The sequence below is a fragment of the Anomaloglossus baeobatrachus genome, chromosome 1 (genome assembly GCF_048569485.1).
Source record: "Anomaloglossus baeobatrachus isolate aAnoBae1 chromosome 1, aAnoBae1.hap1, whole genome shotgun sequence".
In the NCBI taxonomy this organism is placed as follows: domain Eukaryota; kingdom Metazoa; phylum Chordata; class Amphibia; order Anura; family Aromobatidae; genus Anomaloglossus; species Anomaloglossus baeobatrachus.
The window spans coordinates 317,245,008-317,270,350 of NC_134353.1; the positions used below are offsets into that span (position 1 = coordinate 317,245,008).

General features: G+C 41.1%; 1 protein-coding gene across 1 annotated transcript in view; it reads right to left on the reverse strand.

The window, feature by feature from the left end:
- PARM1 (prostate androgen-regulated mucin-like protein 1) overlaps window positions 1-25,343 on the reverse strand; it is a 129,709-nt gene that overhangs the window by 37,872 nt on the left and 66,494 nt on the right. The window contains exon 2 of the mRNA XM_075351367.1: window positions 2,604-3,509. Within this exon, the coding sequence (XP_075207482.1) occupies window positions 2,604-3,509 (906 nt within the window). The remainder of the gene's footprint in view (window positions 1-2,603; window positions 3,510-25,343) is intronic.

The window sequence follows — 25,343 nt, forward strand, 5'->3', positions numbered from 1 at the left end:
GGTTCCAATATACCTGATCCGTCAAACGGATCCGGCGCATCCGTTTTTGCATCCTTTTCGTCCGTTTTTTTTGCGGGATCCGTTTTTTTCAATACATTGGAGCATGCTCAGTTTACAAAAATGGATCCGGCGGGCGCATCCGTTTTTTACCGCATTACGCCGGATCAGGCGTCCATAGGCTTCCATTGTAAAGTACGCCATATCGCGCCGGATCCGGCGCGATGCGATTTTTTTGCCGGACAAAAAAACGTTACAAGATACGTTCCCTCCAGCCGACGTTTTAGACAATTATGATGGATCCAGCAAAAGCCAGATGCAACACAAGGCCATCAGGCACAATCCGGCGCTAATACAAATCAATGGGGATAAAACGGATTTGGCGCCAGATCCGTTTTACCCGTTTTTTTCCGGGTTGTGCCTGATGGAAAAAAACTGATGTGTGAAATTAGCCTTAGCACAAGCCGCAGCTGTCAGTCTGGATGGATGGAAACTGATAACACTTGGACTCATGCACTCTCACACTATAGCTGGATTCATAAAATTCTTATCTGCCTTATACCACTATTTTCAAAGTAAGTACAGCAGCCTCATCAGGTTTAACAGATCTATATAATAATGCATGCCTTTTATATTGTTAAATTTAGTGAAGAACTTTTTCCTATACAATAAATATTTGGCAATGTATAGAATGTATCTATACGTTCCTGTGAGTTACTGTATGCACTCTATAACTGGCAGAGAAACACAATTATGCTATAAAAACTATTTTACAACTTGAATCAGAAAAAGTCCAACAATGTGGTAGACAAGTCAGTTTAGACCGGCCATGTCCCCAGCAGCAGTTTTTAATAGCTCACTTCTTATCGGCGTCTGACGTTACAGGCCATCTGTGCCGGGGTGACCTGGCGACAGCGCTTGTTGTTCGGAGTTTTACACACAAGCACACATTACCTCTCTACTTTTCTTACTTTTTAAATTTGGCAAACGTCAAAATTTACAATATCCACAAAACTGGAGCAAATTTCAGAATAAACCCCTATGAGAACCTTTATTGTCAGGTTAAATTAATAATAAGTGGTTGGCACAAAACAGTTCTGCATATCCTAATCTCTAATTTTAAGCTTTTCTTACAGATGTATCAGTTCCTTGAGGATGGGGACGTATTTTTTAAGCTCCTCATGACATTCACTGTACATGTACGGAGCATGTCAGAAGAGGGTCTATGGAGCGGGCTCACGGGGTCTCAGCAGGTAATGGCTGTGTGTTACAGCCAGGACCTGCCGCTATCAAGTGTTGACCTGTTAAATCTCGCTGTCAAACTCTGACAGCAGCATATAACACACGCCGGCATAGGTGTGCGCCATTTTCAAGTCCCATCGGAGCTCCCGTGATGTGATCGCTATGACAGGCTACAGGGTGTCAGCTGATGACCTCCTTGCTTCTCATAGCAGCGCTCCTTTGAAATCCTGCCTCAATGGAGACTAAAATTTGTTTAAAAGAACTGAAGGCCTCAGTGGATGATACCTTTTAATGGCTAACTGAAAAGATGGTAATAATAGCAAGCTTTCGAGACATCTCAGGTCCCTTCATCACGCATGGAGACTGTGATTTTTACTATGTACAGAAATCCTATGGCATTGCTGTATATAACACAAGCGATCAGACGAATGCAGCTTATAGTCCCCGAAAAAGATTATTAAAAACAATGGAAACTAAAAAAAAAACAAGAAAAAAACCCAAAAATCATAAAAGTTCAAATCGCCCCCATTTTGCCCCATAACAAATAAATACAAAAATATTATTGACGTATTCAAAAACTTCCGACCTATCAAGATATAAAAATAATTAACTCGATTGGTAAACACTGTAAACCAAAAAAATTCAATAACGCCAAAATTAGGTTGTTTTTTGTTGCTACAATACAACAAAAATGCTGTAAGAAGTGGTCAAAATGTCATATCTATCCCAAAACGGTATCAATAAATCATTGTCTTGCCCCGTAAACAATAAGCCAACATACAGCTACATTGACCAAAAAATTAAAACGTTATGAGTCTTGGAAAATAGTCACAAAACCCTTAAAAAAATTTGGGAAAATTTCTGGGGGTTTCATCACTAAAATAATTTAAAAAAATGGCCTTTTTTGTTATTGCCATAATCATACTGATGAGGAGAATCATATTGCAAGGTGATTTTTACCACAAAATGCACACCGTAAAAACAATTCCCAAAAAAACATTCAGAATTCTATTTTTTTCACCATTTCTCCACATTTGGAATTTTTTTCTTGTTTTACAGTAAGTATGTAGCAAAATAAAATGATGTCATTCAAAAGTAATTCTCGTCCCACAAAAAAAACAAGCCCTCACATGTCTATATGGACAGAAAAATAGAAAGGTTATGGCTCTGGAAAGGAGAGGAAAAATCAAAAAAGCAAATTGACCAAGTCGTGAAGGGGTTAATGGCAGAACCCATGGTGAATGGTAACATGACAGCCTATATGGGAGCTGTTTTGGAGGCCGTAGTGATTATCGATGAGCTTTTCTTCAGAACAGGAGAAAATGCCCTTAAATTCCCCATGCATCTAATGAGAAAACACTTACCGGCACTTAGCGCCCTTTGAAGCTCAACGTTATGTCCAGTTGAAGCGTGAGTTGTGGCTGTAGCCTTCGCGGGCAAGGCCGGAGTCTTGCTTACAAGTGATAATTCAGGGCCAACTGTTGGATTAGTGTGTGGAGAAGACACTGTTACAGAAGGCTGTGCGTTTTCTGGAGACACTGGCTTAGAAGTAGAGGTAACATTCGCTGAACTATTTGTAGTTGACTTTGTAATTTCCGGTAGATTTGTTGCTCCTGTAACTGTCTCATTGTCTTTAGAGATTGTCACTGTGCTGGACTCTGTTGGCGCACTTCCATGTTCGGATGAACTTGGGCTGGAGGGTGTAGTAGATGAACTGGATGTATTTGTTGAATTAATTGTACTAATTGGTACTATCGTATTGATTGGTGATGTGTTATTACTTGATACTAATGTATTGGTTGATACTGTTGTATTGATTGGTGTTCTATTGGTTGATACTGTTGGAGTGCTTGATACTATTGTATTGTTTGTTGTTGTATTGTTTGATACTGTTGTATTGTTTGATACTATTGTATTAATTAATACTGTTGTTTTTGGCGTAATTGATACCCCGCCAGTATTCAAGGGGGTCTCTGTTGTTTGAATGGAGCCTGAGGAAGGGTTTGTGTTTGTATTAGGAGATACCTCTTTGTTAGCAGTCACCTTATCAGTGTCGTTTAGTGATTTAGTAGTGACATCTGGAAGTTCAGTGGACATTTCAGCTGTTGGTTCTTTTGTAGGAGCCTTTGTTGATGCTGATCCAGAAGGAATTACATTGTTTTTATCCTTTTCAGTTACAGGTGGTTCTGTTGACGCATGTGTAGACACTAAAGATGGGTCCTGCGCTGATTGTGAGCTGACTGTTGCTGATTCAGCTCTAACAAGTAGACCTGTAAAAAAGGACGACAACCCGTTAGAATGAATCAAAATCATATAAATAAGTGAAGCTTGATATTTAGTAATATACAGACAGGGTGAACATGACTACGAATAGCTTTTCGTACAAGCACAGTACAACGTTATTATGTGCATTTTCTTATCTCTGCCTGTCCATGTGCCAAAATGTGAAATCTACGAACAGAGGTCGATTTGTGCTATAATTTACACCAGTAAATGTCCTGCTGTAAGCTTGCTATTCCAGCCAAACCCAACCCTTCACATTACAGCAATGATACACAGATATTACTAGTATTACGTACTGATACTGCTATCATAATTCATAGATCCTACTACAGAAATTCATATATACTACAATGGTTTAGGAATTTATTTTAAAGAGAACCTATCATCAGGATTTAACTAATTAAAGTAAAGATATAGCCATAATGGCCCTGTTATACTGATTTAATGGTGAAGCGTAGTGTAAAAATCCATAGTCTAGTTCTTGTTTAATTTACCATTGCATGACTGATGGACTAGTGAATTGCGCTCCTGGTAACCTAATAAATAAGACACCACACACTGCGTGACATGGATTAAAATTTTGGCCACAGCAGCCCTTTATTTTATAAGAAAAAACATCAACAAGAAAAAAAACGAGATTATCGGCCCAGAGATGTGGTTGTTATAAATCCCAGCCCCATATCCCCCTCCGCCGTGTACACCTAGCTCAAGGGGGAATCTGGGTATACCCCTTGATCATTTTCCTTGTGTCCGCTGAGCTCCTCCCCAGGGACCCATCTATTCCACTGTCCACTGAGCTCCTCCCCAGGGACCCATATTCCACTGTCCGCTGAGCTCTGGCCCAGGGACCCCATTAAAAACATAATTCTCCAACCAACAAAGAGGGGGTTTAAACAACCACATCCCGCCGCCAAATGCTGCTGTAACATACAATATTAAAATGTTAATACAATATTAATATGTTGATATGACATTGACAATTTGGATACATTATTGATAACAATTGATACAATACTAATAATGTTGATAAAATACCGATGATGTTGAATACCAATAACATTGTTAGCATATTGACAGTGTTGCAAAGTCCTGATATTGATACATTTCCCTTTATTATAGGGAGGGTGGGTGGGACAACTGCTGGTTCAGTCTTTGAGTCCAGGACAAAGGAATGACACCTTAACATGAGACCTATTTCTTATATGGCCCCTGCCCCCCATCTCTCCTCCTGCTTGCTGACCACCACCACATTCCTTAGGTAAAAACCCCATCCCTTACTCCTTAACCCTTTCCTGGATCTATCACTGCCTCAGTCATGTACGTTACGGCTATCTGCCTTCACTCTGCTTGACTGATGGACTAGTGAATTGCGCTCCTGGTAACCTAATAAATAAGACACCACACACTGCGTGACATGGATTAAAATTTTGGCCACAGCAGCCCTTTATTTTATAAGAAAAAACATCAACAAGAAAAAAAACGAGATTATCGGCCCAGAGATGTGGTTGTTATAAATCCCAGCCCCATATCCCCCTCCGCCGTGTACACCTAGCTCAAGGGGGAATCTGGGTATACCCCTTGATCATTTTCCTTGTGTCCGCTGAGCTCCTCCCCAGGGACCCATCTATTCCACTGTCCACTGAGCTCCTCCCCAGGGACCCATATTCCACTGTCCGCTGAGCTCTGGCCCAGGGACCCCATTAAAAACATAATTCTCCAACCAACAAAGAGGGGGTTTAAACAACCACATCCCGCCAAGACTCGCTCTTGTGACACCTTACAAGAGTGAGTTCCTCCACAACTTAATGGCTCGTTCTACTCCTTCTTGTATTCCCAACATCCATATATCAATGCCAATGACATTAAGATGTACCTTATCATCTCTCCAAAATTGTTCCTTTGTATTTTCCAGCATCTGGTGACGTATGGCCACCCCTCCATTTTCCAACACAAATTTTGTTATTTTTTTATTAACCTTTATCCTTGTATTATTGATGCGAGCCACTGATCGCGCTGTTCTCCACATTTGTCTAGCTACTATATCCGACCAGACCACCACTGTTTCTGGGTAAGACCTCCATAAATTCAACATATCGAGCTTTATGTTCCTAACTAAATGTCTTGATGTTCTTATTGCTAAATCATTACCACCTAAATGGATAAGTAAGACTTCCGGGGGGCGGTAGAACTCCACATGATACTGGATTTCTTTTAACAGCTGATGCCACTGCATTCCCCTCTTTCCTATCCATGTCACCCGTGCCAAGGAACTGGGCAACCCCAACTGTTTGCCATTAGGCCTGACTGCTGCACGTAAGGCCCCCCAAAAAACAAATGAATGTCCCATGATCCAAACCAGGCATTGCTGTTCAGCTCAAACAAAACAAAAAACACAATTATCAAACAATTGTCTTAATGAAGACACAACTACTATAAGATTACCAAAATGTACACATATATATACATGTACGCCATTTATAATAAATGCAATCTAATGTAGCTCTTAAATCTGCTCGATTCCCATCTCCCGATTTTTTTTAACTATGTCCGGCCCTAAGCCCCATCTAGCAGCTTCTGTGGCTGCTCCTATCCTAAATGAGTGTGAAGTGAATGCATTTGGAGACTCTCCCAATATTGCCAGGCATTTTTTAAGAACTGCTGTGAATTGAAATTGTGACAATGACTTACAATCCTCATGAATTAGTAATGAACCTTGGATATTTGGCCTTCGTGAGACATAGTTTCTAAAACAGATGACCGGGCAGGCCCTGGAACCGCTTAAAGGAAACAATGTGATCCATTTTCCTTTACCCTGTTGATCAGTTTTTGACTTTGCCAGAAAACATTCCAATCTGTCTGTGTACTGATGCATGTCCTCGGCTTGTAGACCCCCACTTCTGGTGGAACTACTTGACACTAACTCGCTGATTCTAAAAGCTCCAAAAAAGGCCAGTGTGAATGCACAACTAAAGAGTAACACTTCAAATGGACTGCTACAGACTCGGCCTAGTACACTCAGTATCTGCTGCAATAACTGGAAAGAAATCGGACGCCGTTTATCTCTGGTCTTCTTACAACTTTTCCTGTAACCCTTTAGGGCCTGCTTAACTAAAAAATGCTTTGTGTAATCAGTGACGTTGTGCAGCTTAAACCAAAAGGCTAATCCTGACATTTTACTATCAATACTGGACAATGAAGTACCGTCCACAAAGGCCCTGCTAATGTAAAATAACAACAAGGAAACATTGTCATGTAACCTGGCATCATGTCCCACTAGAGCACACAAGTCTTCCCATTCCCTCCATGCTGACTGGTACCTCTGCCATGTGCTTACACCTACAGACCGTTCTATCAGAGCGTATGAGGTGTCACTGGCAGTGACCACAGAAAATCCGGACACTTCTTGCCTTGTACCTCTGCCATCGGGGCTAACGAACGGAATCTGTCCCACTGAAAACGAGACAGAGCATCAGCCACAGAATTACACACACCGGGGACACGCACAGCTGTAATCTGACAATTTGAATTTAAACAGCGCAGCACTAGATGACGCAGCAAAGTAACAACAGGCAGGGAAGACGCTGATTGTTTGTTGATGACTTCTACAACTCCCAAGTTATCACAATGAAATCTCACTTTTTGGTTTTGGAAAATATTGCACCAAATTTCACAAGCAACCACTATGGGGAACAATTCAAGGAGTACTAAGTTTCGTGTTAACCCCTTGTTTCTCCAACTCTCTGGCCACCTATCTGCACACCACTGTCCAGAACAATATGCACCAAAACCAGTTGACCCCGCTGCATCAGTGTGGATGTCTAGATCAAAATTTGAAACCGGTGGTCTGATCCACAATGACCTCCCATTAAACTCCATTAAGAACTGTTCCCATACAGCCAGATCGTCCTTTAATGTTCTAGCCAGCCGCACAAAGTGATGTGGAAAGGTTATGCCTGAGGTAGCTGCAGCTAGGCGCCTACAAAAAACTCTACCCATTGGAATAATGCGACAAGCAAAGTTCATTTTTCCTAACAGCGATTGTAGATCCTGTAATCTGATCTTACGGTGAGATCTAGCTTCTCTGACTGCCTCCAGCAGATCACTGACCTTGTCATCCGGTAATCTGCACTCCATGGCCTCACTGTCAATCAAAATTCCTAAAAACTTGATAAGTGTAGACGGGCCTTCTGTTTTATCTGATGCTAACGGTACTCCGAAACGCTTAAAAACCGACTGAATCGCTGACAATAATGAAGCACAAACAAATTACTTTGGTGGACCAATACATAAGAAATCATCTAGATAATGCAGGACGGAACGCACGCCGGCTTCCTTCTTTACTACCCACTCCAAAAATGTGCTAAATGATTCAAACAAGGAGCATGAGATGGAGCAGCCCATGGGGAAACACGAGTCTACATAAAACCTTCCCTGCCACTGACAACCCAAGAGATGGAAGCTTTGTGGATGTACTGGTAAGAGTCTAAAGGCAGCTTCAATGTCTGTTTTTGCCATTAAAGCTCCTCTGCCGTACTTCTGTACCCATGCAATCGCTGTATCAAATGAAGTATACGAGACTGTGCAAAGTTCCTGATCGATTCCATCATTAACTGAGCTTCCATGAGGGAAGGACAGATGATGGATCAGCCTAAACTTATTGGGTTCCTTCTTTGGGACCACCCGCAATGGAGAGACCCTTAAGTTTTCTATTGGCATTTTGGGGAATGGGCCTGCCATGCGGCCCATATCAATTTCTTTGTTTAGTTTTGTGGAGACAATGTGAGAATATGTATAAGCTGAAGCAAGGTTACGAGAACAGGTTAATGGGCCTGAAGTAGATGGGATCTTAAAACCTTCTGAGAAACCCTCCCCCAGCAATTGTGCTGCTTTTCTATCTGGGTACCTGCTTAGATAGCCCACCATCTCCCCGAGTCTAATTGGGGTTTCCCCCTTTTTGGTTAATCTCTGCTGTTGGGGTTTTATTTCGTTTAAAGCATTTTGATAGACTATGGTTTCCACTACAGAAGGTGCATTCATGTCTGTACCTGCATGTGTTTCCGAATCTGCACTGGCTATCATTGAACTGCCAGCAGCAACCTTTTCTGTTTGCTGCCGACAATCCGATTGCTGGTGATCTGCCGACATAGCCCTGAAAGGGCTGATTAACCCCACGTGGCGCTGTCATGAGACGCATCCATAAACCAATATCTTTGTGATCCCAACGAATCCCTTGGCGACCAGCCTTTCGTTGGCGAAACTGCTCATCATAGCGCAGCCATGCTAAACCTCCATACACACGGTGCGCCTCCCCGATAGAATCCATGTAACAAAATAAAGCAGAGCAATGTTCAGGAGTTTTTTGGCCTATTACACTTGCTAAGATGGCAAAGGCCTGGAACCAATTGGCAAATGTTTGGGGGATGAGACGATAGCGTCCTTCTTGTTCCTCTCTTTTTCTCTCATCAAACCTTACTCTATCCAAGTTATATTTTTCTAAGGGCAATAATGAAAATATTTCCACATATTCGTCGGCCCAAATCTTCTCCCTAACCTCCTGTTTCAAATGAATTCCTAGAGGACCCTCAAAACATACATATAATTCTCCTTTTGCTGCATCAGATAATGTAACCCCTTGTGAAATTACTGCGTCCTCCTGTGTCTCTGGATCAGCACACGACTGACTTACCACCTCCGATGTCCGGCGACCATTTCCACACCATGCAGCAATAGGAGAAGAAGTTATGGGTAAGCTAGACTGACTCAAAGCCTCCTTAACCCCTGACACTAATTGCTGTACTACTGAATTAAGATCCCATCCTACATTGCCGGGAACTGTACCCCCAACTGCGCCCACTGGACTCATTACAGGTGTTGTTACACTAGATATAGGACAAGAAAAAGTGTTCTCACCAATACCTGGCTGCGTCCTAGGTTGACCAGCCGTCCGTGACGTATTAGTTATAGTCTCTACAGCCCCTTCATTATTGAAGTGCTGCGTGCTGCTGCCCTCTAGTGGGGAGTCGTTATCTGTGTCATAGTCATTGTCTGGAATCTCTGCTGAGTCTTGTAGCTGTAGATTTATTGCCTGACTCCAATCCTGAGCCGGCCGATGAAGTCTTTGTCTGGTTAAAGTACTTTTGCGCAGTTGTCTTTTTGGATTCCTACCACTCCTCGTGTAATGTGAACCCGGATCCGGAAAAGTTGTGTGTCCTAAGCCCATCCCCCCGTGTTGGTTTAGTTCCTGGGGTGAGGCCGTATGATGTCCTCTAGAATGATGCAAAGATTGTTGAGGAAGTTCTAAGGATCCATCGTGGGCTGTGGTCACGTCAGTTGTAGCTTGTGTGGCTGCTTCTCTGGCTGGCACCTCAGTAGAGCTGGACTTTCTCCTTGGACTTCTTGGTGTCTCTCTGGTTAGATGGTCTGGCTCTTTTCTCTGTACCTTGTTCTTCTGGTACTGTAATTTCCTTCCTGGTTTGTAAGAAGGATCGGAGGCCGTGCTGCGCTTTGCTCTTTTCCTAGAAGTAACAGAAGGACTTATGATCCTATTGTGAGTCCTATTGGCCATTTCAGAAGTTAGTCTCTCAGGAGGTCTGGATCTTCTTAAAGTTTGATGTTCAGAAAGTTCAGAAGGGACAGATGCTGTATCCCGGGCACTCTTCAGCAATTCGTCTAGCTGGGCCTGAATCCCTTCGGGCCTACACGTCAAAGCCGCAGCCTGAACAGTCTTCAGCAAGGCATCCATACTGCTGGTTCAGTCTTTGAGTCCAGGACAAAGGAATGACACCTTAACATGAGACCTATTTCTTATATGGCCCCTGCCCCCCATCTCTCCTCCTGCTTGCTGACCACCACCACATTCCTTAGGTAAAAACCCCATCCCTTACTCCTTAACCCTTTCCTGGATCTATCACTGCCTCAGTCATGTACGTTACGGCTATCTGCCTTCACTCTGCTGGAAGGGTTTACAACCAGTTCAGCAAGGGTGAGACAATTCAGCCCTGGGGAGGTGAGTGTTAGTGCTGACTCCCACGGGAGAGAGTAAAGGGTGCTTTACACGCTGCGACATCGCTAACGATATATTGTCGGGTTCACGTCGTTAGTGACGCACATCAGGCGCCGTTAGCGACATCGCAGCATGTGACACCAATGAGCGCAAAAACATGAAAAATCGTTGCTCGTTGACACGTCATTCATTTCCTTAATATCGTTGCTGCTGCAGGTACGATGTTGTTCGTCGTTCCTGAGGCAGCACACATCGCTATGTGTGACACCGCAGGAACGACGAACATCTCCTTACCTGCATCCACCGGCAATGAGGAAGGAAGGAGGTGGGCAGCATGTTCCGGACGCTCATCTCCGCCCCTCCTCTGCTATTGGACGGCTGCCTTGTCACGTCGCTGTGACGCTGCACAAACCGCCCCCTTAGAAAGGAGGCGGATCGCCCGCCAGAGTAACGTTGCAGGGAAGGTAAGTCCGTGTGACGGGTGTTAGCGATGTTGTGCGTCATGGGCAGCGATTTGCCCATGTCACAAAACCGACGGGGGCGGGTACGCTCGCTAGCGATATCAGTACCGATATCGCAGCGTGTAAAGTACCCTTAAGTCTCTAGCCAAGTGGCAGGGGCCCTATGAAGTGGTAAAGAAACATGGAGAGGTGAACTACAAAGTTCACCAACCTGGAAGAAGAAAGCCCTTTCAAGTTTACCATGCAAATCTTATCAAGCTGTGGCAAGGACCCGGTTGATACTCCGTGCCTGGTGTCCAAGTCTGAAGCAGACATTGAAAGGTCACAGTTGCAGAAACCTGGCACCAAAAACAGCAGTGCCAGGAATTGCTCCAACGAAACAGGGACCTGTTTTCTGAGTTACTGGATTGTATGCACATTGTCGAACATGAGATCCTTATGACACCCCATATGCAGGTGAATTAGAAGCCGTATCGGATCCCCGAGAACTGATCTCCAAGGAGGTAAAGCAGATCCTGAGTCTCAGAGTTATCGAGGAGTCTCACAGCGGTTGGTCAAGCCTGACTGTTCTAGTGCCAAAATTTGATGGCGAATGGAGGTTCTGCAATGACTATTGGAATCTGAATGAGGTCTCCAAGTTTGATGCATATGCGATGCCCCGTGTTCATGAGCTGATGGAGAGGCTAGGGTCAGCGCGGGATATTACTACTTTGAACCTACAAAAAGGATACTAGCAAATCCCCATGTCTTAACACATCAAGGAGAGGACAGCCTTTTCTACACCTGACGGGTGCTTCCAATACACCAGGATGCGGTTTGGGTTGCAGGGAACTCCGGCCACCTTTTAGACTTCTGTGGATCAAATCCTGGCTCTACATGATAGTTATGCAGCGGCCTACCTGGACGGTATAGTGATCTTCAGCCCGGATTTTGGGAAGTTATCTGAGTGCCAAAGAAGTGTGCCTTGGGGAAAGAAGAGGTTAAGTACCTGGTATATGTAGTAGAAACCAAGCCCAAAATCAATAAAGAGAATGTAAACCAGAATTGGCAGAGACCACTTATGAAGAAACAGGTTAGGATCTTTATTTAAATTGTGGAGTACTACAGGAGCTTCATCCCAAACTTTGTCATGATTGCCACACCCCTGACAGACCTTTTAAGGGTACGAAGTCCGCTATGACCAAGTGGACTTTGGAGGCAGAGACGGCTTTTCAAGAGTTGAAGATAGCTCTTTATAGACAGCTAGTAGTAGTAGTAGTAGTAGTAGTAGTAGTAGCTCCCAACTTCAAAAAGGAGTGGTCCTGTCTCAGGCTGTTAATGGAGAAGAACATCCAATACTCCACCTGAGTCAGAAGCTGTCAGCCTGTGAAAATAACTACTCTATCATAGAAAAGGAATGCTTGGCTATTAAGTGGGTGGATGACATGCTATGGTGCTACATTTTTAGGCCGAAAGTTTAGATTAGTTTAAGACCATGCCCCGCTCAGATGGATGAAGGAAAAGAAAGGGAAGAATGGCCATGTTACCTGTTGGTTCTTAATGCTTCGAGATTTTAGCCTCCATGTAGATCATAGACCAGGGAAGCTGCATTGTAATGCAGATGCTCTATCGATACCGTATGGTAGTGGAAGGTGCCAAGCCCCACGGCTTTGTACAGAAGGGGGAAGTATGGAACATGGTTGTTGGATATGTAGTCAATATGCGATATGGATCACAGAGTTAATTATCCTCTTTGATGTAAATCCAAATGCAAACTCTAGTACACCTAGTACTAAAAGAGTTATTACCGTGTTTCAAGGCCAGGTTATATGAGCAGTTGAAAAAATTGGTGGGTCTGGCTGCTCATATACCACACCTTGGGAGTGATACATAACTTAAAATGGAGACCAGTAGCCTGAGGAGGTGTCTGTGTGTGGAGGTTGCTACACCTCCAGTGGGACACCTGTGTAAAGAAAGCTAGTCTTATCCTGAGTGGGCGATCCCATAACTAAATGGACTATTTATATCGTTTTCTTGTGAAGTTTTTTATGACAGATGAAATAAACCAGCTGGATATTTAACTGAAAACGGGTCCTGTGGTTACCTCGAGTAACATCAAGTGAGAGGCAAAAAGGTATACAAGCTACTGATTTTTACACTACACTTATTCATTAAATCAGTATAAGGCTGCGACCGCACTTTGCGTTTCCACCTGCATTTTGGGTGCTTTTTAGGTGTGTTTTGAGAAGCACCTTTTTCATGCCAAAAGACATGCGTTTTGATTTCACAGCAAAGTCTATGGAAAATTGGGATTTCTAGACTGCACTTTGCGTTTCTAAATGCTGCGTTTAATTTGCATATTTTGTGGCAAAAACCATGCGTTCAAAGAAGCAGCATGTCAATTGTTTTTGCCATTTTGGGTGCGTTTTCCTAACATTGGAGTCAATGAGAAATGGCAAAAACCAAGATTCCAGCAAATTCCTGCGTTTTACTTGCTTTTTCTGTGCAGAAAACATGTGTTTTGAACTTACAAAACGCATGCTTTTTGCACATTAAAGTAATGATTTCATATGTCCCTTTACAAACACACATAGTCCGACAATTAAATTAAAGAAAATGTTAAATTTAGTGCTATTTTTCTAATAAATACTATATTACCGCTATAATTCCATTATATATTTCTATTTTCTTTTTCATTTCTGCACTTATGTATTTAATCCTTTTTTTAACATTTTTTCAATATATTTGAATGCTAAACCTTTATTTAGCAGTGTCTTGATTTACAAAACGCATCTGGCAAAACGCAGGTGGAAAAGCATGTAAAAAGCGCTGAAAACGCATCAAAAACGTGGTAAATACGCATGCGTTTTCAGCGCTAAATTTCTGAAAAAGGCAACTTTGGTCAAATCAATTAAGCACAAAACGTGCGTTTCGAACTGCAAGTTGGTGAATGCAAAGTGCGGTTGCAGCCTAACAGGGCCATTTTGCCATACCCAGGTTAAATCCTGATGACAGGTTATCTTTAACAATTCACAGTTAGGCCATTAGTGATCAAATTGTGAAGGCAAAATAAAAAATAGAGCAATAGAAAAAATAATAAAAATAAAAAAATAGATCATGTTGCCATTTTTGTTGTTTTGGGGTCATTAAAGTATGTCAAAGCATGCCCAAAGAATTGTACTTTGTCCATAGGCTTCTCTATATAACTCCAAACATGGCAATATAAAAAGTAAAAAAAGATAGATAGATAGATAGATAAATAATAGATACATAGATAGATAGATAGATAGATAGAGGGATAGATAGATAGATAGATACTATAGATAGATAGATAGATAGATAGATACATGGATAGATAGATACATACTGTAGATAGCTAGATAGATAGATACTATAGATAGATAGATAATGGATAGATAGAGGGATAGATAGAGGGATAGATAGATACATGGATAGATAGATACATACTGTAGATAGCTAGATAGATAGATACTATAGATAGATAGATAGATAGATACTATAGATAGATAGATAATGGATAGATAGAGGGATAGATAGAGGGATAGATAGATACATGGATAGATAGATACATACTGTAGATAGATAGATAGATAGATACTATAGATAGATAGATAATGGATAGATAGATATATAGATACATGGATAGATGGATAGATAGATACATGGATAGATAGATACATACTGTAGGTAGCTAGATAGATAGATATTATAATAATAATCTTTATTTCTATAGCGCCAACATATTCCGTAGCGCTTTACAATTCAGGAGGATCATATACTATATATTATAGATAGATAGATAGATAGATACTATAGATAGATAGATAATGGATAGATAGATAGATAGATACATAGATAGATACATGGATAGATAGATACATACTGTAGATAGCTAGATAGATAGATACTATAGATAGATAGATAGATAGATACTATAGATAGATAGATAATGGATAGATAGAGGGATAGATAGAGGGATAGATAGATACATGGATAGATAGATACATACTGTAGATAGCTAGATAGATAGATACTATAGATAGATAGATAGATAGATGGATAGACAGATAGACAGATAGATAGATAGATAGATAGATACATGGATAGATGGATAGATAGATACATGGATAGATACATACTGTAGATAGCTAGATAGATAGATACTATAGATAGATAGATAGATAGATGGATAGACAGATAGACAGATAGATAGATAGATAGATAGATAGATAGATAGATACATGGATAGATGGATAGATAGATACATGGATAGATAGATACATACTGTAGATAGCTAGATAGATAGATACTATAGATAGATAGATAGATAGATAGATAATGGATAGATAGATAGATAAACAGACAGATAAATTAGAAAAGGAACATGATGTTGTGTTTTTCACTCTTCACACTGCTGTTTTCAGGCCATGAATGTAGACTCTCATATTTACTGATATAAAGCGGTGATATTCTAGATGAATGTATTGTATTTGGCTTCACTTATTGTTGCAGTCTTAGAATAAAGCAATGATTGTAGGTAGAATGTAGAAGAAACTGTTTCCTATGAATCCCACTTGTGTCAATATAAGCATAATACATGTAATAATAAAGAAAAAAAATGAATTTAGTGAGTCACATTCCTGCTTGCTTTAAAGGGAACCTGTCAGGTCCAATATGCACCCAGAACCACGAGCAGTTCTGGGTGTATAGTATTAATTCCTGCCTGACTGCCCATGTATATACTAGCATCAATAAAGGAATTTTTACAAAAAGTGTTTCTAAAGATCTTTTACCTATGCTAATGAGCGAGGGTACTAGCCCCCTGGGTCTTAGTTCCCCAGCCAGTTACGCTCATCAGCATGTTAGTACGCCCCTGTGGGTGTGCTAACATGCTAATGAATATACAGCATCACAGGATGATCTCACTCACCTCTCCACCGCCATCACCGTCCGACGGGAGATTTCCGCTCAGTGCGCATGAGTTTGGGTCACCCAAACTCCAGGGTCATACGCACTGAGCCGAAATCCAGCGATGGCTAGTCCCCTCGCTCATTAGCATACGATATAAGATCTTTAGAAATACTTTTTCTAAAGATCCCTTTTATCTATGCTAGTGTATACAGGGTCGGTTAGGCAGGGATTAGCAATATGCACACAGAACTGCTCGTGGTTCTGGGTGCATATTGCACCTGACAGGTTCCCTTTAAGTCAATAAATCTCAATACCTCACTATTACAGGAATGTTGCAATACTGCGTCAAGTTTCCTTGTTCCCAGTTTACCTGGAAAGAACACTGTTTGCAGGATGTGTTCATTACTTCCTTCAGTGTCACATTTTATCTCTTGTGTAACTGCATGCTTTATTCACTTATTTTGTTTTCTCAAGATTTTAATCACTCTGATAAGGAGAAGTGATTGGACTGTGTAGTGACAAAGTCCCCAAAGGGGACAAGTGAAAAATGTAAAATAAAAAGTGTTTTGAAAAATATGAAAAAAAAAAAAAAAAAAAAGCTAAAAGTTGAATCACACCCCTTTAGCCCCACTGAATATAAAACAATTAAAAAAATTCAGCATTCAGAGATCAATTAATCAAATCAATTAATCTGATCGGTACACAGCGTAGTGACAAGAAAAATCCAAATGCCAAAATTAAGGTTTTTTTGGTCATCACAACATTGTATTAAAATGCAATAACAGGCGATGAAAACGTCACATCTATCCAAAAATTGTATAATTAAAAATGCCAGCTCAAGATGCAATATAAGCCGTCACTGCGCCCCAGATCCCAAAAAATGAGAACACTACGGGTCTTGGAAAATGGCAACAAAAGAGCAATTCTTTTTTTGACAAACGTCTGAATTTTCTTTCACCCCTTAGATAAAAGTATACATGTTTGGTGTCTACAAACTCGTACCGGCCTGGGGAATCATAAGGCCAGGTCAGTTTTACCTTATAGTCTACGTGGTGAATGTTGTCATTCAAAAGTACAACCAGTCCAGAAAAAAAAAAAAACAAGGCCACATATGGCAATATTGATGGAAAAATAAAAAAGTTATGGCTCTTGGAAGAAGGGGAGGAAAAAATGAAAATGGAAAATCCCCTAGGAGTGAAGGGGCTAAAGACGACAGACATATATTAATCGGCCTAGAAGGTGACTTCCTCTGTGAACCCTGCAAGTCATTCAGAAGCAATGAAGTGCCTCACGTATCAGTGTTCCTTAGATACAAACAATCAACAGAGGTGAGATTGATACACACTATCGCAGCCTTCCATTGCACATGACGGGACCATATTTATGTATTTTTTTATAGATATATTTTTATTTTAACCACTTAGTCAATTTTTGCTTTAAAGACTAGGGACTTTTTATTTCTTCCCTTTTATTCTATTTGGGACACCAGTACATTTTTTTAGGTATCAGTTCTGCGTTCACATCAGTTAGGTTTTCATTTTCGTGGCTATGACTTTTTTATAGTGATGGAATGTATCAAAAATTGTAACCATTGTTTTTATTTTTTTACTCTTCCATTGCTTTTAAACAGACAGAAGAAAACAATGTCCTATCTCTCTCTGCCCCATATTGTTCCCTTCATCAGTTACTGACGGTACATGCTCAGGTCTACGCGTTTCAGGAGGCTCTGCTCCCTTCCTCAGGACAATACAAGCTCAAGAAACATCAAAATTGTGATTTTGATGTTTCTTGTGCTTGTATTGTCCTGAGGAAGGGAGCAGAGCCTCCTGAGAGATTTTGATGTTTCTTGTGCTTGTATAGTCCTGAGGAAGGGAGCAGAGCCTCCTGAAACGCGTAGACCTGAGCATAAAATAAAGTTACGTTAATTTCATCATCTGTATGAGTGGTCGTTGGCGCGGTATTAAAATTACCCGTTTTCCCATCCTTTTCTACTTCATCTGAGGGGTAACTGCTGCCGCTGACCTATTGTCTATGCCTGTATAGTGGTTGTGACTATCACAACTCTACTTGGTGAGTAACCTACGTGCATTTCACCCTATATGTTTTTGGGGTAAGACCCTATTGCGCTCTCTTTCCACAGTTTATCCCAATGGACTATCTGTGCAAGAGCAGGTCCCAAAGGAGATGTGACACATATGTATAACTCAACACACAAGAGAGCGCCATGAAGAAGGGGCAGTGCGTTCTCAAGAAGAATATTAACACAACAAAACAAGGAAAACAGTATTTACCTGCCCAGGTCACAGAAACTAATGCACTAGAAGGACATAGCAGCCCACCTTGATAAAGTCAGAGGCAATACATGTGTAATATACATACGAGACAACCACTCTCAACCTACCAATTAATGGAGGGGGTGATTGCCTATTGGAATTACACACATATAAGGCTTGTATAGGGAACTGGTCACACACATGTGATGCACAGTGTCTGGGTTACAGCCTATTAGTGACGTCCATAATATTAGACTAGATGGGTAGCCCAGCACTAAATAAGTGCACCCCACCGGGACAGGCACTCAATTTTACAATGCCAACATAGATGGGCTTGGCACCACCTTTCAAAAAAATAAGTATAAAGAGCAAAAAAACATAATAAATATATGAGTTATTAATCGATATTTCCATGTCAAGGGCCCTCGTTGTCTTGTGAGTGCCTATAATAAAATGAAAAGGAAAACCCACGGAAAAAAGAATTGAAATTCCCCTCAAACTTTCAAATATTAACACAGAAAAATATATATTGATGCCTTATTTTTCTGTGTTAATATTTGAATATTTTTGGTCTAAGCTTCTTCTAAATAGTTATATTAAGAAAAGATTATTTTGCAAGATGCAAAAACATGATGGTCAAATGATTGCCTCACATGAATTTAGGCTTTAGGAAGGAGAAGTCTAAGGAGTCTCATTATGACATCTACAGTGACAAGCAAAAGAACAAAAATATGATCAAAAAATATAATATAATGGTAATCAGCACTAGTGATCAAGACAGAGAGCAGAGAGCCTGTACAGGGGTGGTAGTAGATGGTGGGGGTCCCTTAGTTGTAGAGTGGTTCCTTACTTAGGTTTGGCTGAAGGAATACTGAAATAACCAGGAAATATTTCAATAACAGCTTTACTCATGACGAGGCAAGACACTTGATAGTTGAAGATTCTTGGCACAACCAACCAGCTTTATAGTTCCAAAACTGTTATGTTCTCACATTTCCTAATATCTCAGTGTGTTATTAGGTTGATTTCCAAGTGAAAGGTCAATGGTTTTAATTGAGGGGCAGCCATCGAGAAGATTTCCCAAAAAAAGAGAAACAGCAAAATCCAGTTCATCGATTGTGGTCCCTCGGCCAAGAAAATTCCCAAACTGCATCATGTGAGTGCCATGACAGTTGAAAGAATAGAAAATTAAGTCGATCCATCCATTCAAAAGCCAAGAGGTGGACATCCAGGCAAAATATCGGAGTCAACAAGTTGGCTCATCACAAAGTCTATCAGTTCTGGCATGACAAATATGGCAGTGGAGGTGGCTTGTATGCTTTGTCATAGGGAGATCACAGACATTGATAAAAGCCGCGTGGAACGCACAATACACAAATCAGGAATGGTGGCCCGAAAAAAGTGAAGAAACCTCAACTTCAATATCATCATAAAAAGCTCAGGTTTCCAAAGAAGTACGAAAAGTGGCCAGTAGAAGACTAGAAACAGGTGATTTAGAGTGATGAAACTCAATAGACTAGGCTCTGATGGGTTCAAAGTGGTCTGGAAGAAACTAGGGAAAAAAGGGCTAATGGATCGAAAAATTGAAAGAAATGTTCGGTAGAGGAAGCCCGATAGTATGGGGCTGTTTCACAGCCAAAGGTGTTGGATACTTGAACAGGATTGATGATAGTCTCAATGATGAACAATATGTGAGTATCCTACAAGACTTATTAATTTGTACACTTGGTTAGTAGGGGTATGAAAAGGATGACATAGTGTTCCAACAGGAAAATGACCCAAACCATACATCGATATTGATGAAGAAATGGTTCAATGACAATAAAGTAGAGGTGTTAGATTGGTCCCCACAGTGCCCAGCAATAAACCTAATTGAACACTTGTGGGTAGAGTTGAAGAAAAGCTGCATTCATACTAAAGTGAGTCTACCAGTATGCACCAACATTAGAAGAGACCTGGGACCAGATTTCGGTTGAGACATGCTTGAATCTGATCAAGAGCATGCCCAGGATTCAGGCAGTGTTGAAAGCCAAAGGTGGATTTACAAAATACTAATAAAATAAAAATTACAATTTAAAATTTTCTGAGCAAAACAGTAATAATGCAGTAACATGACAAGAATCTGCATAACTAATCATATGCTAAATAGTTGTAAGTCAAATTTATGTAGGCGATAGCCGAGATAATTGTCTATAAAATGATGGTAGTCTCATGCTCAAAGCTATAGCTGATGGTGAGATATGGAGCCTGAAAGTCAAAACTTCAAAACATTGTTACCCTTTTTCTTGTCAGTGTATTTTCTTGTCTGTATACCGTAGGTTCACAGACACCTGATTTTTCATATATTCTAAAAAAAACAAAAAAAAAACCCAAAGCGAAGTATTGCACAAATGTGAACAGACTGGATGGCTGGCGCTGGGAAATCAGCTACTGAGTCAGCCCCTAAGTTGGCAGTTAATGCCTAATTAATATATTTATTTTTAGCTTTTCTGTATTTCCTAGTAATAACACAATATTTTACATGGCATTGGCAGCAAACTTGTTGTGGACTTTACCCACTGCTGAAATATGCTGGGCATATATTATGATAAACACAAATGCTGCGCACGCAGCACAGCATACTTACTTTAGAAGTCCATGATTGAAACGTAACACAAGATCTAATTTCATGATTATTGAAGCGGCTACATAGTTGTACGCTATTCAAATATTTGTGAAAAAAGGTCAAAATGTACTCCTATTGCTTACAGTTTAGGGATGGCATCAGAGAATGCATGTATTCAGGAGACACACATGTTGGTTGCCTCAGGCAAAGGTGCTATGGACTCAGGGAGTGCTAATGGTCCATGGGCAGGTTAGATGGAACAAAACACTTGCCGTGTCTTGGGCACTGGCAACTGGGTATGCGGGAAGGTTTTAAATTATCCTGATCCTTTTGTTCTAGCAGCTTACTCCCCTCTCCCCATTCAGAACACATGGCTTAGCATACATGTGTATGGGAATGGAGGCTGATGTGTTGGTCAATCAGGAGTTAGGGGTACTTTAAACGCTGCAACATCGCTAGCCGATGATAGCGATGCCGAGCGCGATAGTACCCGCCCCCGTTGCAGATGCGATATCTTGTGATAGCTGCCGTAGCGAACATTATCGCTACGGCAGCTTCACACGCACTTACCTGCCCTGCGACGTCGCTCTGACCGGCGACCCGCCTCCTTCCTAAGGGGGCGGGTCGTGCGGCGCCACAGCGACGTCAGACAGCAGGTGTCCAATAGAAGCAGAGGGGCGGAGATGAGCGGGACGTAAACATCCCGCCCACCTCCTTCCTTCCGCATAGCCGGTGGAGGCAGGTAAGGAGAAGTTCCTCGCTCCTGCGGATTCATACACAGCGATGTGTGCTGCCACAGGAACGAGGAACAACATCGTACCTGTCGCTGCAGTGAAATTATGAAAACACTACACAGATCACCGATTTATGACGCTTTTGCGATCGTTTATCGGTGCATCTAGGCTTTACACGTTGCGACGTCTTTACTGGCACCGGATGTGCGTCACTTTTGATTTGACCCCGACGACATCGCAGTAGCAATGTCGCAACGTGCAAAGTACCCCTAAATCAGCTATCTGAAGTGTGTGGCTATTTCTTATAGTAACAAAGAAGGACCTGATTTGTATTTCATGAACTATTACAGCTGGATGGAACAAATAAAGGTTAATCAATAAGTAATGACTAGGGATGATCGAATAACAAAATATCCGCTTTGACAAATATCTGACGAATAGGTCGCCGCTATTCGCGTATATTCAATGCCCAATGTAAGTCTATGGGAAACCCAAATAATTTCATGTTGGACCTAACGGTGAGCTGTGGTGACTGAGTAAAAGGCTGAAATGGATGGGAAAAAGCAAAAACAGTATGGGCACAGTCTCTCTCAGAGCGCATACTGTTTTATTCATCAGATAGCGAATAGTGTGAATACCCCATTATCCGTCGAATACTGAATAGTGGCGTATACATTCGCTCATCCCTAGTAATGAACACTTGTTTTCAATATGTTTTGTTGTGTTTCCATCTCATGACCAGGGCAGATCTTTATCCAATGGGATAATACAATGAAGATTCCCAATGAATCACAGCAAATAGAGATCTTGGAAAAGAGGAATAGATACAAAAATTATGCACTCATGGACAGTACCGTAATCCTAAAATATGCACCCGACATATGCTTCATCCAAAGTCTTTGTTCCCTTCACTACTGGAAACTCAGGGATCTGAGTAAAACATTAGGGGAAGTAATCCTTACAACTAGGGTCAGCCATCGGGTGGGGGCAAACGTCTAGGGTCCCCAAAACATTAAGGGCCCCCAGCGTCTACAGCAGGCACTACACTGATAATAGCATTATTAATGTAGTTGCTGATGTTGAGACTGCTCGAGTACCTTTGGTGACATCATGATCATGTGACCCATGATGTCACCACAGGTCTTTTACTCTTTGGGCCTTTAGGACCTTTGATGACATCCAGATAATATAACTAATCATGTGACCATGATGTCACGGAAGGTCCTGTCTTTGTGGAAGAGCTGAAGAGGAGATGGACTAGTGGTAAGTGTGTGTCTGTCTGTGTATATATTAGTGAGGACATCAGAATGTATAGGCTCCTGGTAGTTATATATTAGTAAGGGCATCAGAATGTATAGGCTCCTGGCACATATATTATTGAGGGCATCAGCATGTATAGGCTCCTGGTGCATATATTAGTGAGGACATCAGAATGTATAGGCTCCTGGTAGTTATATATTAGTAAGGGCATCAGAATGTATAGGCTCCTGGCACATATATTATTGAGGGCATCAGCATGTATAGGCTCCTGGTACATATATTATTGAGGGCATCAGAATGTATAGGCTCCTGGTAGTTATATATTAGTAAGGGCATCAGAATGTATAGGCTCCCGGTACATATATTAGTATGGGCATCAGAATGTATAGGCTCCCGGTACATATATTAGTAAGGGCATCAAAATGTATAGGCTCCTGGTAGTTATATATTAGTAAGGGCATCAGAATGTATAGGCTCCTGGCACATATATTATTGAGGGCATCAGAATGTATAGGCTCCTGGTGCATATATTAGTGAGGACATCAGAATGTATAGGCTCCTGGTAGTTATATATTAGTAAGGGCATCAGAATGTATAGGCTCCTGGCACATATATTATTGAGGGCATCAGCATGTATAGGCTCCTGGTACATATATTATTGAGGGCATCAGAATGTATAGGCTCCTGGTAGTTATATATTAGTAAGGGCATCAGAATGTATAGGCTCCCGGTACATATATTAGTATGGGCATCAGAATGTATAGGCTCCCGGTACATATATTAGTAAGGGCATCAAAATGTATAGGCTCCTGGCACATATATTATTGAGGGCATCAGAATGTATAGGCTCCTGGTAGTTATATATTCGTAAGGGCACCAGAATGTATAGGCTCCCGGTACATATATTAGTGAGGACATCAGAATGTATAGGCTCCTGGTAGTTATATATTAGTAAGGGCATCAGAATGTATAGGCTCCTGGCACATATATTATTGAGGGCATCAGAATGTATAGGCTTCTGGTACATATATTATTGAGGGCATCAGAATGTATAGGCTCCTGGCACATATATTATTGAGGGCATCAGAATGTATAGGCTCCTGGCACATATATTATTGAGGGCATCAGCATGTATAGGCTCCTGGTACATATATTATTGAGGGCATCAGAATGTATAGGCTCCTGGTAGTTATATATTAGTAAGGGCATCAGAATGTATAGGCTCCCGGTACATATATTAGTAAGGGCATCAGAATGTATAGGCTCCCGGTACATATATTAGTAAGGGCATCAAAATGTATAGGCTCCTGGCACATATATTATTGAGGGCATCAGAATGTATAGGCTCCTGGTAGTTATATATTCGTAAGGGCACCAGAATGTATAGGCTCCCGGTACATATATTAGTGAGGACATCAGAATGTATAGGCTCCTGGTAGTTATATATTAGTAAGGGCATCAGAATGTATAGGCTCCTGGCACATATATTATTGAGGGCATCAGAATGTATAGGCTTCTGGTACATATATTATTGAGGGCATCAGAATGTATAGGCTCCTGGCACATATATTATTGAGGGCATCAGAATGTATAGGCTCCTGAGAGTTATATATTAGTAAGGACATCAGAATGTATAGGCTCCTGAGAGTTATATATTAGTAAGGACATCAGAATGTATAGGCTCCTGGTACATATATTAGTGAGGACATTACAATGTATAGGCTCCTGATGGTATATATTAGTAAGGACATCAGAATGTATAGGCTCCTGGTAGTAATATATTAGTAAGGGCATCAGAATGTATAGGCTCCCGGTACATATATTAGTAAGGGCATCAGAATGTATAGGCTCCTGGTGCATATATTAGTGAGGACATCAGAATGTATAGGCTCCTGGTAGTTATATATTAGTAAGGGCATCAGAATGTATAGGCTCCTGGCACATATATTATTGAGGGCATCAGAATGTATAGGCTCCTGGTACATATATTATTGAGGGCATCAGAATGTATAGGCTCCTGGTAGTTATATATTAGTAAGGGCATCAGAATGTATAGGCTCCCGGTACATATATTAGTAAGGGCATCAGAATGTATAGGCTCCCGGTACATATATTAGTAAGGGCATCAGAATGTATAGGCTCCTGGCACATATATTATTGAGGGCATCAGAATGTATAGGCTCCTGGTGCATATATTAGTGAGGGCATCAGAATGTATAGGCTCCTGGTACATATATTATTGAGGGCATCAGAATGTATAGGCTCCTGGCACATATATTATTGAGGACATCAGAATGTATAGGCTCCTGAGAGTTATATATTAGTAAGGACATCAGAATGTATAGGCTCCTGGTACATATATTAGTGAGGAAATTAGAATGTATAGGCTCCTGATGGTATATATTAGTAAGGACATCAGAATGTATAGGCTCCTGGTAGTTATATATTAGTAAGGGCATCAGAATGTATAGGCCCCCGGTACATATATTAGAAAGGGCATCAGAATGCATAGGCTCCTGGCACATATATTATTGAGGGCATCAGAATGTATAGGCTCTTGGTACATATATTACC